Raw genomic sequence first — 18,705 nt, forward strand, 5'->3', positions numbered from 1 at the left:
TGTTATCTTTTGTTATCAGCAGCTGATATCTGTCCTACACATGACACGAGTGGCTGTCGTCACAGTAACCTTAGGCGTGTGTGTGGTCGTCAATGTGTACATTCTGTCTTCATCCCCCCCGGGTGGCAGAGTAAAGTGAGGTCGAGGACACAGTAATGGGCATTGTTAGTCATGATCACGTAAGCTGTCTTCTGACCCAAGAAGAGCTTTGAGCTTAAAGGCTTGTCAGTGCTCTACAATTAATGTTAGAAAGCCGTTGCTTCTCGAAGACTATAATACACATTATGAATGTCTTACTACAGCTGAATCTAAGGTTGTATTACTCAAATGTTTTTTGTCTTTTGAGTCTTTTGTTAACAAGCTATACAAACAGTATAGCTTCAATGTGTTGAAAACTAGTTCATGCATCCATAGCGCTGTTTATGTATTTGAGAGTGGTTCTTTCTCAAGCCCCATCCCTCAGCTTAAAGCAAGCCTAGTGGCAGAAACAGGCTGTCAAAATTACAGCTTGCATCTTTAACATCACACTGAAGATGTGATTGGTTGATTAGGTCGAAGGTCATATTGCGTCAGTAAAGAACTAGGGGTCTTCAGTACGTTTACCCTGAAATAGTACAAAGAATACAAAACAAATCATCAAAAATAAATAACATTTTCAATTCAATTCTGTACAACTTCATTTATCCCCTCAGGGGCTATAATATCTACTGATTGCAGCTCGTTAGCCATGATGGATATACAAGTTTCTGGGGAAACTCGTAACACCTGCCGTGACGAATATGATAGAGTTTGTGACGGATATGACATAGAAGTTCCTGCGGAAACTCTTAACTTCTGCCGTGACAGATATGACGGGTTGTTGTTTTTTCACCCGACAACACAAGGCCTGTTGTCGTACAGCGTGTGCTCCTTTTGGTGCATGTCAAGTTTGCCAACAGAGGCCATCGTTCAGTGTCATGGAGGTCATGGAAAGGGGCCTGTCTTTCCTGGACGTCATTATTCCCTCTCTCTCTCTCTCTGTGTGTGTGTGTGTGTGTGTGTGTGTGTGTGTGTGTGTGTGTGTGTGTGTGTGTGTGTGTGTGTGTGTGTGTGTGTGTGTGTGTGTGTGTGTGTGTGTGTGTGTGGACGCGTGCATGCATGTGTGAGATACAGCGCCTTACAACTCTAGACAATTATTTATCTCGATTGCACAACACAACTGCTCAAACTAATGGGTATACATCTTTGGTAACTCAATGACAGGGTAGGAAAACCGCCTACATGAACATGACATGAACTTCCTTATATCACCACTTGTGAGTGGAGTTTATAAAGGTGTTATGAATAGCCAATAGCTATCTTGTGCCCCATTTATCTAAAGTGTTACCAGATCCTTCCACTATTTACCCCCTATAGCTAGATCTAGATCCCCGAGCCTTTTAACTTAACCCCTGTCTGACCATTAGCCCACTGTGCGACTGGAACGACTGATTTTTTTGACCAATCAGATATCGTGGGCTGGAACCAACCGTCTCCTAAATCTCAATCAACAACCCAATCCTTTTAACCCCTTTCTGACCGTAAGAAGACCGTAAGCCGACTGATTATGTCCTCTTCTTTTAACAGATGCCATCTTCCTGATTCACGTTCATTAACTACCAAACAGAAGAAAAACGACTTAAACAATGAGAAACGCTCCTTTCTGTTTCCTGCTGCAAAAATCGTTTTTTTCTGCGGTGTGCACTAATGAATACACCCCTGGTTGTAATCCTTCCAGGGAGCTGACGGCTGAGGACCAGATTGCCCTGCTCAAGTCGAGTGCCATCGAGGTGATAATGCTGCGCTCCAACCAGTCCTTCAACCTGGAGGACATGTCCTGGAGCTGCGGAGGGCCCGACTTCAAGTACTGCGTCAACGACGTCACTAAAGGTACGAGACTTAGGCAGGCTAGCACACACATGTATGCGTGAGGATGGAACACAGACCCTGAGATCGACACACACAAAATAGGCAGTCATAAACCATTGTACTCTGTCAACGATGGCACTAGCACACACACACAAACACCAGTCGTTTCGTTTAGAGGACGTGTTCTGAAACTGTGGGGGACACCACTTTACAAAAAGGCGAGTCAATGTGACAATCCCACACACACTCACTTGACAACCATTGCTGCCACTAAAGGTGAGCGAGAAAGGGTAACAAAAATGCAATACACTCTCCAATACACTCTCCAGTACATGTCCCGTGGCCTTCCTATCATGACTGTGTGTCAGTTCCGCCAGGAACGCTGAAATGGAGTGTAAACACACTTTGGCACGTGCACCTATAAACACGTACTCTCTCACACACCATACACCCATCCGCAGACCCTCAAGGCACGGCATTCATTTGCCTTCCAAAGAAGCCTCGGGTATTTTTTACAGATCAACCGAAGAATGTCACTCTAGACCAAGACTCTCTCACAAAGCGTCTGGTCTCTCACAGAACGAATTTGGCGTTGTCCTAGAAGACAAACCTAAGTTAGCCATGGCGTCTCTGTGGCCGACCAGTCAATTGGACTTTTAGTCGGGCTCAACAGCAAATTAGCCAGACTTTTCCGGAAAACAAGCGTTGTACCCATTTTTGTATTTTCACTCAAAATGATGCTGTTGTTGTTGTCTTCCGTAGCTAGTTACTTTGTCAGCTTTTGTCTAGCGACACTCCATTCTCCTTTGTTACAAGGCGATTTGAATAAGCAGGCTATGATTGTTAACCAGCTGTAGTATTATTCAATAGAAGTAAATATAGATAATTAATAACTAACAATTCATTAATCAATTGATAACGCACAAGTAGACTTTTTTGGTTGTTAAGTTGGCAACTTGCTTTTTTCTCATTTTCCTTTTGTTATGTTCCAAAGTAGACAACCAGGAGACATGTAGTCGCGTTTACCACCTAACCAAAGTGAACTGAGGTGAACTACATGTTTCCGTCGACAACGCTACGACTTGTATGCTATTCAGTTAATCCACTTCTTATCTCATGAAACCACACAAATCCTCAGTGCTAGGGAAACCATGTGAAAACCGTAAGATCAATAATTGGAAATAAACCCATACATCTTTGAAAATGGCATTGAGAGGAGTGTTTGGGAAACCATAATCAACAGTTATTTGTTATCTGGGCCCTTGTAATCTAGGAGTGCTAAACTAGGATCAGTTTGGCCTTTGAAATTATAATGAATAAGAGACATACAATGAACAAAAATATAAACGCAACATGCAACAATTTCAAAGATTTTACTGAGTTACAGTTCATATAAGGAAATCAGTCAATTGGAATAAATTCATTAGGCCCTAGTCTATGTATTCCACATGACTGGGAATACAGATATGCATCTGTTGGTCACAGATACCTTAAATAAAAGGTAGGGGTGTGGATCAGAAAACCAGTCAGTATCTTGTGTGACCACCGTTTGCCTCCTTCGTTTAGAGTTGAACAGGCTGTTGAGTGTGGCCTGTGGAATTGTTGTCCCACTTCTCTCCAATGGATGTGCGAAGTTGCTGCATATTGATGAGAACTGTAACGCGTTGTCGATCAAGAGCGTCCCAAACATGCTCAATGGGTGACATGTCTGGTGCAGGCCATGGAAGAACTGGGACATTTTCAGCTCCAAGAAATTGTGTAAAGACCCTTGCGTCATGGGTCTGTGCAATATCATGCTGAAACATGAGGTGATGGCAGCGGATTAATGGCACAACAATGTGCTTCCGGATCTCGTCACGGTACCTCTGTGCATTCAAATTGCCATCAATAAAATACAATTGTGTTTGTTGTCAGTAGCTTATTCACGCTCATACCATAACCCTACCGCACTCTATTCACAACGTTGACATCAGCAAACCGGTCGCCCACACGACACCATACACTCTGTCTGCCATCTGCCCAGTATAATTGAAACAGGAATAAATCTGTGAAGAGCACACTTCTCTAGTGTGCCAGTGGCCATCGAAGATGAGCATTTGCCTATTAAAGTCGGTTACGACGCCGAACTGCAGTCTGCTCAAGACCCTGGTGAGGATGACGAGCATGCAGATGAGTTTCTGACAGTTTGTGCAGAGATTCTTCGCTTATGCAAAGCCCATGGTTTCATCAGCTGTCCATGTGGCTGGTCTCATACGATCCCGCAGGTTAAGAGGCTGGATGTGGAGGTCCTGGGCGTGGTTACATGTGGTCTGCAGTTGAGGGGCCGGTTGGACGTACTGCCAAATTCTCTAAAACGACATTGGGCTTGGCTTATGGTAGAGAAATGAACATTCTGGCAGCAGCTCTAGTAGACATTCCTGCAGTCAGCATGCCAATTGCATGCTCCCTCAATACTTGAGACATCTGTGGCATTGTGCTGTGTGAGAAAACTGCACATTTTAGAGTGGCCTTTTATTGTCCACAGCACAAGGTGCACCTGTGTAATGATCATGCTGTTTAATCAGCTTCTTGATATGCTACACCTGTCAGGTGGATGGATTATCTTGGCAAATGAGAAATGCTCACTAGCAGGGATGTAAACAAATCTGTGCACAACATTTTAGAGACATTTCATTTCAGCTCATGAAACATGGGACCAACACTTTACATGTTGTGTTTATATTTTTTGTTCAGTGTAGATATACTGTATAATATATCACATACATTATATAATATAAATCAATTTCTTATCTCACAAAACCACACCAATCCTTAGTGTTACTCAAACAATATAATGACAGATACAGTACCAGTCAAAAGTTTGGACAAACCTGCTCATTCAAGGGTGTTTCTCTATTTTTACTATTTTATACACTGCAGAATAATAGTATAATAATAGTGAAGACATCAAAACTATGAAATAACACATACGGAACCAAAAAAGTGTTAAACAAATCCCAAATATATTTTATATTTGAGGTTCTTCAAAGTAGCTACCCTTTTGCCTTGATGACAACTTTGCACTCTCTTAATAAAAATAAAAACCCTTGAATGAGTAGGTGTGTCCAAACGTTTGACTGGTACTGTATATTGTGATTGTTATCTGATCTGATTGACGGTGTGTGTGTGTGTGTGTGTGTGTGTGTGTGTGTGTGTGTGTGTGTGTGTGTGTTGTGTCCTGCAGCGGGCCACACTCTGGAGCTGCTGGAGCCTCTGGTCAAATTCCAGGTGGGCCTGAAAAAACTCAACCTCCACGAGGAGGAACACGTGCTGCTCATGGCCATCTGCCTACTCTCCCCAGGTACACGCTGACACTGGGTGTGTGTGTGTGTGTGTGTGTGTGTGGGGGGGGGGGTGGTTCGGGTAGTGTGTGTGTCTGTCATGAATTGTTTATGTGAGTCTGCTTGTTTTTGTGAGGATCAGTTAGCTTGTGTGTGTGTGTGTGTGTGGGGGGGGGGTGTGTCTTTGTGCTGAAGTTCACACACCTGTGCGTGTGTGTATATTTTGTACATTTTCGTCAGCGAGGTTGACGATAACATGTGCATATACAGTGCATTCGGAAAGTATTCAGACCCCTTGACTTTTTCCACATTTTGTTACGTTACAGCCTTATTCTGAAATGGATTAAATCAATTGTTTCCCTCATCAATCTACACACAATATGCCATAATGACAAAGTGATAACAGGTGGTTAGGAATGTTTGTACATTTCTTACAAATAAAAACAGAAATACCTTATTTACATAAGTATTCAGAACCTTTCCTAGAAGACTCAAAATTGAGCTCAGGTGCATCCTATTTCCATTGATCATTGTTGAGATGTTTCCACAACTTGATGGGTGTCCATCTTTGCTAAATTCAATTGATTGGACATGATTTGGAAAGGCACACACTTGTCTATATAAGGTCCCACAGTTGACAGTGCATGTCAGAGCAAAAACCAAGTCATGAGGTCAAAGGAATTGAAGGTCCCTGAGAGCACAGTGGCCTCCATCATTCTTAAATGAAAGAAGTTTAGAACCACCAAGCCCAGCCAAACTGAGCAATCGGGGAAGAAGGGCCTTGGTCAGTGAAGTGACCAAGAACCCGATGATAACTGACAGAGCTCTAGAGTTCCTCTGGGGAGATGGGAGAACCTTCCAGAAGGACAACCATCTCTGTAGCACTCCACCAATCAGGCCTTTATATTAAAGTGGCCAGACGGAAGCCACTCCTCAGTAAAAGGCACATGACAGCCCGCTTGGAGTTTGCCAAAAGGCAGCTAAAGTACTCTCAGACCATGAGAAACAAGATTCTCTGGTCTGATGAAACCAAGATTGAACACTCTGGCCTGAATGCCAAGCGTCACGTCAGGAGTAAATCTGGCACCATCCCTACAGTGAAGCATAGTGGTGGCAGTTTTGGGGATGTTTTTCAGCGGCAGGTACTGGGAGACAAATCAGGATCTCAGGAAAGATGAACGGAGGCAAAGTACAGAGAGATCTTTGATGAAAACCTGCCCCAGAGCGCTCAGACTGGGACGAAGGTTCACCTTCCAACAGGACAATGACAATAAGCACACAGCCAAGACAACGTAGGAGTGGCTTTGGGACAAGTCTCTGAATGACCTTGAGTGGCCCAGCCAGAACCCGGACTTGAACCCAATCAAACATCTCTGGAGAGACCTGAAAAAAGCTGTGTAATGACACTCCCATCCAACCTGACAGAGCTTGAGAAGATCTGCAGAGAAGAATGGGAGAAACTCCCCAAATACAGGTGTGCCAAGCTTGTAGCGTCATACCCAAGAAGACACTGTAATCTGGCTGTAATCGCTGCCAAAGGTGCTTCAAGTACTGAGTAAAGGGTCTGAATACTTATGTAAATTTGATATTTCCGTTTTACATTTGCAAAAATGTGTAAAAACCTGTTTTTGCTTTGTAATTATGGGGTATTATGTGTGATTATTATTATTTTTATTCCATTTTAGAATAAGGCTGTAACGAATCAAAATATGGAGAAAGTCAAGCGGTGTGAATACTTTCTGAATGCACTGTACATGCATGCACTGCGTGCCTGTGTTTGTACATTAATATTAATCAATTTCTTGTCTCATGAATTCCTTAGTGTCTGATAATGTGTGTGTATATACACTGAGTATACAAAAACATTAGGAACACCTTACTAATATTGAGTTGCACCCCTTTTTGCCCTCAGAACAGCATCAATTTGTGTCAATATGGGTCAAGTTTGCTGGATGTCCTTTGGGTGGTGGACCATTCTTGATACACACAGGAAACTGTTGAGCGTGAAAAACCCAGTAGTGTTGCAGTTCTTGACACACTCAAACAGGTGCCTTGGCACCTACGACCATACGCCGTTCAAAGCTACATTAATATTTTGTCTTGCCTTTTCACCCTCCTAATGGCACGCATACACAATCCATGTCTCAATTGCCTTGAGGCTTAAAAATCCTTCTTTAACTGGTCTCCTCCCCTTCATCTACACTGTTTGAAGTGGATTTAACAAGTGACATCAATAAGGGATCATAGCTTTCACCTGGATTCACCTGGTCAGTCTATGTCATGGAAAGAGCAGGTGTTCTTAATGTTTTGTACACTCAGTGTAGATTTCCCAGTTTACTGTAGGCTAAAATATACATGCAAGCATATTTGTACATTATATAATATTAGCCTAATTGATTTATTTTCCTATGAAACCACACATATGCTTAGTTTTAGGCTGATGTTAGGCTAACATAAGCTTTTGGTCATGGCTGTGAGGAGGTGTGCCACTTTTCATACAATAAGGTAATTTCTGGACTTCATTTCTGGACATTTAGCGGACTCATTTTGGCTCAAGAGCACCTCTCTGAGGCAAAAGTTCTATATAGCCTCTTTAAAGTCTTACCAGCATGTCTCCCTACTCCCTTCATGTGTAGACACTGTCTAGTACGGCGCTGGACGATGCTGAATACGAAGAAGCCCTTTAAAAGTCTTACCGTCCGTGTCTCCTTGCGCCTCTCCCTCCTTTCTCTCCCCTCCAGACCGTCCGGGCGTGCAGGATCACGGGCGCATCGAGACCCTGCAGGACCGTTTGTCGGAGACGCTGCAGGCCTACATCCAGCTGCACCACCCTGGCGGCCGCCTCGTGTATGCCAAAATGATCCAGAAGCTGGCGGACCTGCGCAGCCTGAACGAAGAGCACTCCAAGCAGTACCGCTCGCTGTCCTTCCAGCCCGAGCACAGCATGCAGCTGACCCCGCTGGTGCTGGAGGTGTTCGGCAGCGAGGTCTCCTAAATTAACACTTTTTGGTGACCTTTGATGGAGGTGGATGAGGTGGACGAAGGGTCATAGGAGAGGTGGGAGGAGAGTATGAGGTGGGAGCTATGAGGAATGTGGTTAGACGGACTGTGGATGGTGTGAATGTAAGTGTGTCTTGTGAGGGAGGGGGGAGGGGGGGTAATAGGTGTGTGTGTGTGTGTGTGTGTGTGTGTGTGTGTGTGTGTGTGTGTGTGTGTGTGTGTGTGTGTGTGTGTGTGTGTGTGTTAGAAAGTTCCCTGCCGTGTGTGCGTGAGGAGCTTCGGTAGGTCAGGCCTGGGACTGGGTACCTGAGGAGCTGTTGACTGGAACATGCAAAGCGATGGGGAGCGAATGATACAAACAAGGGAATTTACTTCAGAACCATACCTACATGGAACTTCTGCCTATATTTGACATGTACGCTTACCTTGGTATTTAAGAGACAGTATATTGCCAAACAGTATTGCGTCTTGTGTGCCGGTACATACAGTACACCGTGTGCTTTTTGTGTGTGTGTCATGCAAGTGCTGCTTTTCTGCATGGCGGTGTATGATCACTCATACATATGATTACACACATACACACACACACACGTAAGGACACTCACTTATACAGTTAGCCAATATGTTGGAGCTACCTCTGATTTTCTCCTCTCAGTTTTTGTATTCAGAAATACACACAGCATCGAACCTTCAAAATGCATGATAACATTTCAATCATGGATAGCAAATAGATACTACGTCCTCCCTGGAGCGAAAACAGTGCCTGCAAAGTATTTCCACATGTTTCTCTCATCCTTTCTCCGGTTATTCCGCTCAATCGCTTCCCTCAAGGGCAAGTGTTTGAGTGTACCGTATACGCAGCAAAACGCACGTTCTTCACCTCTGCCAAAGGTATTGTCAACGCTCTCTAAGCTTCCAGGCTTCTAGTGTAGCCACATGATGCCTTTTATGTGCACACTCACCATTTGCGCTAGCTTTTGCTAACTAGCCTCTAGGAATTGATGAAGGAAATGTGTATACTCTGAATAGATTCATACAGCCTACGGAATATTATCTGTAACCTGGAAATAGTTTGGTTGCGGAATAGTGTGCGGGAGCTGTGGCTGTTTAGTCACTAAAACAAGCTGTCAATCAAACCAAGCCAGAGCTCTGGTTGTTTGGGGTGGGGGGGGGGGGGGGGGGGGGGGTTGTTATGATAGCTCTAAATGGACTTAGCTACAACTTCTATGTATCACGAACACTGCTACCTGTACTCATGCGTATCTATTAATATATGTCTATGTTTAAGTTATACCACCGTTTTTAAAGGGCTACAATGCCAAACTCTGACTGGAAATGCATAGTTAGGTCGGTTACTCTACTGTCCACGTCTTTTTGTATTATAGCCACAAACCATGCAAGTTATCTGGACAGGATCTTAAAACAATTCCATGAATTGTTCATTTTTTTTCCTCAAATGTACAGTTTTTAGTAGGTGGAGTGTTTCAAAGCTGCTTCTTCACAGATATCACCCCTTTCGTTTCCAACTCGGAAGTGGAATTAGTTGAAAAGAATGTCTTGAGGACTCGGATGGACCGTTTTCTGTTTAGTTTTTTGACACGTCTGAGTCCTCCGGTGTTGTATGCTGCTCAGCCCTCCAGTGGCTGCATCCTGTAAATACTACGTATCGATACAATGACCGCGCAGCTGTACATAGGGCTACATAGATATTACTACTACTAACGCTTAGTAAGATATTCTTGGATTATATATGCAAACATGATATTGATGACCGTGTTTTATGACTTATTCTCACTTTCTCTCTCTGAAACACTATGCTTTCTCAACTTTTTTTATATATATATATAGTACCAGTGAAAGTTTGGACACACCTACACATTCAAGGGTTTTTCTTTATTTGTACTATTTTCTACATCGTAGAATAATAGTTAAGACATCAAATCTATGAAATCATACATATAGAATCATGTAGTAACCAAAAAAGTGAAAATATATTTTAGATGTTAGATTCTTCAAAGTAGCCACTCTTTGCCTTGATGACAGCTTTGCACACTCTTGGCATTCTCTCAACCAGCTTCATGAGGAATGCTTTTCCAACAGTCTTGAAGGAGTTCCCATATATGCTGAGCACTCGTTGGCTGCTTTTCCTTCACTCTGTGGTCCAACTCATTCCAATCTCAATTAGGTTGAGGTCAGGTGATTCTGGAGGCCGGGTCATCTGATGCAACACTCCATCACTCTCCTTGGTCAAATTGCCCTTACACAGCCTGGGGGTGTGTTTTGGGTCATTGTCTTGTTGAAAAACGAATGATAGTCCCCTAAGCGCAAACCAGATGGGATGACGTATCACTGCACAATTCTGTGGTAGCCATGCTGGTTAAGTGTGCCCTGAATTCTAAATAAATCACTGACAATGTCACCAGCAAAGCACTCCCACACCATCACACCTCCTCCTCCATGCTTCACTGTGGGAACCACACATGCGTAGATCATCCATTTATCTACTCTACGTCTCACAAAGACACGGCGATTGGAATCAAAAATCTCAAATTTCGCCACATCAGACCAAAGAACAAATTTCCACCGGTCTAATGTCCATTGCTCATGTTTCTTGGCCCAAGCAAGTCTCTTCTTATTGGTGTTCTTTGGTAGTGGTTTCTTTGCAGCAAATTGACCATAAAGGCCTGATTTCATGCAGTCTCCTCTAAACAGTTGATGTTGAGATGTCTGTTACTTGAAGCATTATTTTGGACTGCAATCTGAGGTGCAGTTAACTCTAATGAGCGCATCTTCTGCAGCAGAGGTAACTCTAGGTCTTCCTTTCCTGTGGTGGTCCTCATGAGAGCCAGTTTCTGCGACTGCACTTGAAGAAACTTTCAAAGTTCTTGTCTTAAAGTAATGATGGACTGTCATTTCTCTTTGCTTATTTGAGCTGTTCTTGCCATAATATGGACTTGGTCTTTTACCAAATAGGGCTATCCTCTGTATTCCACCCCTCCCTTATCACAAACAACTGATTGGCTCACAAACAAATTCCACAAATTAACTTTTAACAAAGCACACCTGTTAATTGAAATCCTTTCTAGGTTAATACCTCATGAAGCTGGTTGAGAGAATGCCAAGAGTGTGCAAGGCTGTCATCAAGGCAAAGGTTGGCTACTTTGAAGAATCTAACATCTAAAATATATTTGATTTGTTTAACACTTTTTTGGTTACTACATAATTCCATATGTGTTATTTCATAGTTTTGATGTCTTCACTATTATTCTACAATGTAGAAAATAGTAAATAATAAAGAAAACACCTGGAATGAGTCTGTGTCCAAACCTTTCTACTTATATATATATATATATATATCTATATAGATTAATCTATATATTTTTGGGTGTGGGTGAGTGATTGATTGACGCGTTGGCTAAGGTTGTGTCGTCGATGGGTGGTTGGCGCCTTTACTTTGGTTAGTCATTTGGGAGAAAAAGGATGTTATACAAGCTGAATATACAGTGCTGCTCTCTAATATAAGCCATATAGAGGGAGAGAAATACAAAAAAAGCCAGTTTAAAGAAATGTGGCTCGTATTCATTAGTAGCTATTGATTTCATTGGGCTGTAGATACACAATTGATATATCTAATATGTTTATTTCTATGTCTCAGATGTGCTATTGTACTTGTGTAAAGTAGAATCAACTCATATGCTTTCGATCTCTTCATTCCCCTGTCCATGCACGAACCGTGTGTAAGGTCACCCAAGGGTGTGCAACACATTGGCTGTGTGGATTAGGTGAGTTCACCCATACAATGTAAAGCACTTCATTCCAATCCCTTATTATGAACTATTAAGGCTACCCTACAGAGACCTTAAAGGTTTTTAGGGAGCACCTGTTGACCACATTTAATGTCATATCACCTGCTCCAGTGTTCAAAATGACCTACATGTATATGATATTGTAAAGCAAGTGAATGGACACTGAGGAACGCTTTCCCTGGACACATTTTATTAAATTCATGTTTAGTCCAGGACTAGGCTTAGCCTAATCTGTGTGCCGGAAACTGGCCGAAGAGGCTATAGCGAGATCTTGGTGTATGGTGAAGTTGCCCTTAGACGCTGACCTTGGGTCATTTCCCTTACTAATGGTTAAGTTTAGGATTGGGGAAGGAAGAAGCTGAGCCTAGATCTGTACCTAGGGGTTACTTGTCCCCGGAGCCTATAGTATCTCCTTCTGTTTTAATGGGCATGACACATTGACTTCCAATTATGTCAGCCTATAGCTGTGGCCTCGAAGCTAAGACACTGACATCATCTGGGGAAATTGTCAAAAAGAGGGTAAATGGATTGCGTGAGTCGAGGTAGACGGCTCTCTATTGTACATCCTGTCCTTCAGTCCCTGTACGCGAGTGCCACTTCTGCTTCAACTGGACTCGTGATTGGCCAAACAGAAACTACTGTGACACTTAGTTATGACATCATCACTATAGGCTACAGAGAGGGCTATTTTGTGGTCTTTTTGCAGGACGTGGGGGAGAACAAGGACACTGTCTTCCTACTGTTGAAGGAACGTAATCAGAACATTGTGTTCTTAGCATACAGTAAACCTCGTCATTGCTTTAAAACATCAACATCAACATTAGACGTCAGATAGTGGACCACAGCCTATACCATCACTCTCCCCCTTATTGACAGTCATTCATTATTTTGTTATGTCCCCTCCCAGCCACCATAGCAAATGTTCCGTTGAATGACTGCAGAAAAGTGACTTTTTAATGGATTTTTATCGATAAGCTATATAAGTCGTATAAAGTGATATTGTTTTGCAAAACACACTAAATACCTAGTGTTAGGAATTCACTTACATAGGCACCTGATGATTTGTGGAATTATTTTAGTTCATACTGTTGATTGACAAGTTCCTCTTTCTCGGGATGTGTTTTATTAAGGTGATGATAGGCTACATGATTCCTTTTACTCAGTACCACTCGTGTTCATGTCAGTTTGGTGAAGGTTATGGTGTGTTGCGAGTTTACGGTTGTTAGATGACTTGTGCATTTTGGGCGGCTTTGGTTTTTAATTTCCTTTCCACATGCATATCTCTGTGTGTACATAAAGAGAGTTGATTGTTTTCAGTTGATGAGATATAGATATACAGTATTGATTTTCGATATGTGCGTATAAGGCTCGGGTATCATGTAAGTGCCACAGGGCGGGATGTTGTCACAAATCTCCCCTTTAAAGAAGTACAGGGTAAGGAGAGGTCTCTCTCGCTCGCATCTGGTTTGCACAGTTATCGCTGCTCAATATTCAGTCAACAACCGGAGGGGATATTCCAAAACGCTTGATGAAGAAAAGGCCTAATGTGGCTTTATGACCATTGATATAAACTTTTGACTTTTCACCTAATAAGCTGTTCAATAGCATTAACTATGGGTCGGACAAGCAAACTCTTAATTTTCTTTCTATAGATTTTTGATCAGTAATCCAAATTAAGCATTTTTTTCATTTTCATTCATCGACTTAGAATGTCTCAATTTTAGCTCTGACATTTTTATTGAACTCCGAACTGGAACATACAGGTAACTGCCAAAATAAAGGAAACACTTGGGCAAATGAGGGATGCAAAGGAGCTTCCACACAGGTGTGGTTCCTAAATGATTTAAGCAATTAACATCCCATCGTGCTTAGGGTCATGTATAAAAATGCCCAGTTACCCATTATTTTGGCTACCATGGCTAGAAGAGATCTCAGTGACTTTGAAAGAGGGGGGGGGGGTCTCAAATTAGTATAGGGGGTTTAAAGGGTGTGTGTGTCTCAGTCACCAGATCTCAACCCAATTGAACACTTATGGAAGATTCTGGAGCGGCTCCTGAGACAGCATTTTCCACCACCTTCAACAGAATTTCTCGTAGAAGAATGGTGTCGCATCACTCCAATAGAGTTCCAGACACTGGTAGAATCTATGCCAAGGACCATTGAAGCTGTTCTGGTGTCTCGTAGCAGCCCACCGCCCTATTAAGACACTTTGTTGGCGTTTCCTTTATTTTGTCAGTTACCTTTAGGAACCATTTATTAAACGAAATTCAACTAGAAATGTTGAGGTTAATACAGTAGGCTATGTCTTTTCTTGTCTTGTTTATATTTCTATGTCAAACAGAGGGTGAACGCCTACATTACAGCCCATGGTACACCAGCATCAGCTAGCTTAACAGTCTCATATTTGAAGTTCTTATGTATAAAGGTTGTACAAAGCAATTACCCATTACAAATCCAGTTTCAAAAAAATGATTAGAAATTCAACTCACAAATAGATTTTTTTTTTCTTCTTTAAAGAACATACGAATCGTTTTGATCGAGTGAGATTGCCTTTCAATAAATGTTTTGAATGTGACAGGGATTGATACACAGTACCATTGATTTCGACGTGTAGATTTTTATTTTGTTCTTCTTCAAACATTAAAAAGGAGTGTCCACAATGGATGTACACAACAATGATCTACCTCTTTTAGCTACAGATTATGCTTTAGCATTAAAGCAGTTGCCTCTGTTTTTACTTTTGTAATATGTGTTGGTATTTATTGCTGTCTAATGAAACACTTTGGTTACCTCAAAGATGTCTCATCATGCAGACTGGGAGACTATACAGCTAATGAAGTCATTGGTATTTTTTTGTAAAGTATTTTTCAACTAAAAGCATTGCATTTTTTAAGTAACGCACAAAGACCCACCAGAGGTTGTGGTTTAATTGTGCCTGCATTCTGACCAATGGGATTCCAGGCTGGGTTTGGGTTGGCCGGGGTTGCGTTTCATTCTAATACGTGGTTTCCTCCCTTTTTTTCTTAGTTCACTCGCATATCGCACGTCTGACAACTGGGTAGCTGTATGTAAGAAATACCTCCACCTGGTTTCCGCCATATTCGGCTTTCATTGAAGGACAGAAGGGAGGGAGCAACATCCTGGAATGAAACGCAGCCAGAGACTTAACTGTGACCTCTGTATAGAGAGGTCATGAGTCATATGGTTTCGGTCGGAGAGTTGGAGTGTCTGCTCCTCTTGGCACAGTTGGAATGGTCTTTGCCCTCACTAGATGTCTCTCACTCTGTCCCCTTTCCCCAATCCATCTCTTCTCTCTCTCCTTCCCTCCTTCTCTCAGCTCATTTTCTCCACTCTTATGCACCAACCCACCTTTTTAGAGTAGACTATTCCATATAGATCTTCAGATTTTCAGGAAAGGGCAAAAGTTCTGAGAGGACAACCCTCAGTATCCATTTAATGCTGCTTTTATCAAGAACATCACAGATTGATGGGAATGTTGTTATTCTTACTACCATTGGCACGGTTGAGTATCACCCAGCAGAAATATGCTAACCAGGACATAGGAGGCCACAGTGTCGTGTTGTGTAGTTTAGGTTGGTCTGAAGCTAGGACAAGCTGGTTCTAGAAAAGCACAGATGGGGCAAGTTCCTATTTGAACAGTGTGGACTTGAGGAAGTAGATGCCCATTTATAAACTTTGATTAAACCGCTTTAATTGATCAGTGTAATATTAATCGCCAGCTACCATAGCCGCGGGAAGTGGTGGTGCTGCAGCACCCCCTGAAAAATCGGAATTACGTTATGAAAACGTTTTTTTATTTTTTATTTTTTTAACAAAGGTAGGCCTTTACAAGTCCTGTATTAGTGGACCTATATAGCCGTCTGTAGCGCGGGCAAACAAAAACAATTCTGCCCTGCCCGACATTGCTCAGTTAGTACCAATTAAAGATGTTGAGTAACTGCTTTAATATCTTTGAGTACTGTTTTTTAATACTTTTTGGCAATGCTCTCTACTATCTTTCCAACTAACTGTCTCAATTTTGACCATTTGTTTTCAAACAGAACTTTAAAAAAGAAAAGTGTCTAGAAAAATCAGCCAGTTTGATAATCAATCATCATGCTAGCTATTGGAGGTACACTACCGTTCAAAAGTTTGGGTTCACTTAGAAATGTCCTTGTTTTCCATGAAAGCATACATGAAATGAGTTGCAAAATGAATAGGAAATATAGTCAAGACGTTGACACGGTTATAAATAATGATTTTTAATTGAAATAATAATTGTGTCCTTCAAACATTGCTTTCGTCAAAGAATCCTCCATTTGTAGCAATTACAGCCTTGCAGACCTTTGTTATTCTAGTTGTCAATTTGTTGAGGTAATCTGAAGAGATTTCACCCCATGCTTCCTGAAACACCTCCCACAAGTTGGATTGGCTTGATGGGCACTTCTTACGTACCATACAGTCAAGCTGCTCCCACAACAGCTCAATAGGGTTGAGATCCGGTGAGTGTGCTGGCAACTACCATTATAGACAGAATTCAAGCTGATTGCTTCTTCCCTAAATAGTTCTTGCATAGCTTGGAGCTGTGCTTTGGGTCATTGTCCTGTGATGAAATTGGCTCCAATTAAGCGCCATCTACAGGGTATGGCATGGAATTGCAAAATGGAGTGATAGCCTTCCTTCTTCAAGATCCCTTTTACCCTGTACAAATCTCTCACTTTACCACCGCCAAAGCACCCCCAGACCGTCACATAGCCTCCATCTACAGGGTATGGCATGGAATTGCAAAATGGAGTGATAGCCTTCCTTCTTCAAGATCCCTTTTACCCTGTACAAATCTCTCACTTTACCACCGCCAAAGCACCCCCAGACCGTCACATAGCCTCCACCATGCTTGACAGATGGCGTCAAGCACTCCTCCAGCATCTTTTCATTTTTTCTGCGTGTCAAGAATTGTCTTCTTTGCGATCCGAACACCTCAAACTTAGATTTGTCTGTCCATAACTCTTTTTTCCAAACTTCCTGTGTCTAGTGTCTGTGTTCTTAATCTTTTATTTTTATTGGCTAGTCTGAGATATGTCTTTTTCTTTGCAACTCTGCCTAGAAGGCCAGCATCCCGGAGTTGCCTCTTCACTGTTGACGTTGAGACTGGTGTTTTGCGGGTATTATTTAATGAAGCTGCCAGTTGAGGACTTGTGAGGCGTCTGTTTCTCAAACTAGACACTCTAATGTACTTGTCCTCTTGCTGTTGTGCACCGGGCCCTCCCACTCCTCTTTCTATTCTGGTTAGAGCCAGTTTGCGCTGTTCTTTGAAGGGAGTAGTACTCAGCGTTGTACGAGATCTTCAGGTTCTTGGCAATTTCTCGTAGCCTTCATTTCTCAGAACAAGAATAGATGGACAAGTTTCAAAAGAAAGTGATTTGTTTCTGGCCATTTTGAGCCTGTAATCGAATCCACAAACGCTGATGCTCCAGATACTCAACTAGTCTAAAGAAGGCCAGTTTTATTGCTTCTTTAATCAGCACCCCAGTTGTCAGCTGTGTTAACATAATTGCAAAAGGGTTTTACAATGATCAATTAGCCTTTTTTTTATTATAAATTTGGATTAGCTATCACAACGTGCCGTTGGAACACAGGAGTGATGGTTGCTGATAATGGGCCTCTGTACTCCTATGTAGATATTCCATAAAAAATCTGCCATTTCCAGCTACAATAGTCATTTACAGCATTAACAATGTCTACACTGTCAGATCAATTTGATGTTATTTTATTAGACAAAAAAATTGCTTTTCTGTCAAAAACAAGGACATTTCTAAGTGACCCCAAACTTTTGAACGGTAGTGTATGTAGACCTTGCTACACATGAAATCGATAGAAGCTAACTGAAAAGTACTTTAAAGTTACCTGCATTCACAAAGAATTCCTTTTTCCCAAAGAAAATGGGGAATTGGCTCCCATGTACTCCTCACTCTACACTTTGGGGAACAATGCAGGGAGTGAAAGGAGTTCAGAATTAGTAGCGATTAGCTATAGGTATTGACAGCCAGCAGACACTGTGGCCCTTCAGGGCCTGAGTTGAGTGCCTATAGGAACCTTTTGAAGATTGGAGTGTTTCGTGAAGCAGGATTAGAAAGTTAGCAAGCAAACTTTTCCAATTATCTTTTTCAAGTATGTTAAAACTATTAAAAAATATATATATTGTTTCTCAAGATGGCTTATTTCAAAGATTGGTCAATACTACTTAATAACCTATTATTCTAGCAACAGACGGTGATTCTACTTGAGCTGTCTTTATTGGCAAGAAAATTTAGTTGTTTAAGAATTGTTTCTAAAATGTTCGCTTGTTAAATGAATAATCCTGTTTTTAAGACACTGCACCACATCACATTCGATGGAAAGACAGAAACAACGAAAGCACTTAGAGTATTGTTTGTAACACAATGCATACATTTGGATGAATATGCTATCAATTACTGCCTGTCGATGTCAGCGTTATATGGCTGCAATTATCAAAGTAATTTGTCTAATTTCTTGCAATGTATGTTCTTTGTTTTTATTTCTTTTTAAGATGTTTTTTTTTCTATTACAACAGACATTATAAATGGGTGTTTATGTAATGTTATTTTTGTCAGATGTTTTGCAAATCAAATAATAAACGACTGTGCATAGTGTTGTGTTTGTCTGTTTGATCT

The 18,705-nt window shown here is 41.8% G+C and overlaps 1 protein-coding gene across 5 annotated transcripts in view; it reads left to right on the forward strand.

The window, feature by feature from the left end:
* The window catches only part of LOC115208313 (vitamin D3 receptor B), a 93,717-nt gene extending 77,491 nt beyond the window's left edge, over positions 1–16,226 (forward strand). For 4 of the 5 annotated variants that reach the window (XM_029776258.1, XM_029776259.1, XM_029776257.1 and 1 more), the window contains 4 exons: positions 1,757–1,908; positions 5,111–5,227; positions 7,949–8,193; positions 15,041–16,226. In XM_029776258.1, the coding sequence (XP_029632118.1) occupies positions 1,757–1,908; positions 5,111–5,227; positions 7,949–8,193; positions 15,041–15,064 (538 nt within the window). In that variant the 3' untranslated portion in view covers positions 15,065–16,226. Of the gene's footprint in view, positions 1–1,756; positions 1,909–5,110; positions 5,228–7,948; positions 8,567–15,040 lie in introns of those variants that run through there. The other variant, XM_029776261.1, reaches the window with a different exon arrangement.
* Positions 16,227–18,705: the final 2,479 nt, after the last annotated feature.

This window comes from Salmo trutta, chromosome 14 (assembly GCF_901001165.1).
Source record: "Salmo trutta chromosome 14, fSalTru1.1, whole genome shotgun sequence".
Lineage (NCBI taxonomy): Eukaryota > Metazoa > Chordata > Actinopteri > Salmoniformes > Salmonidae > Salmo > Salmo trutta.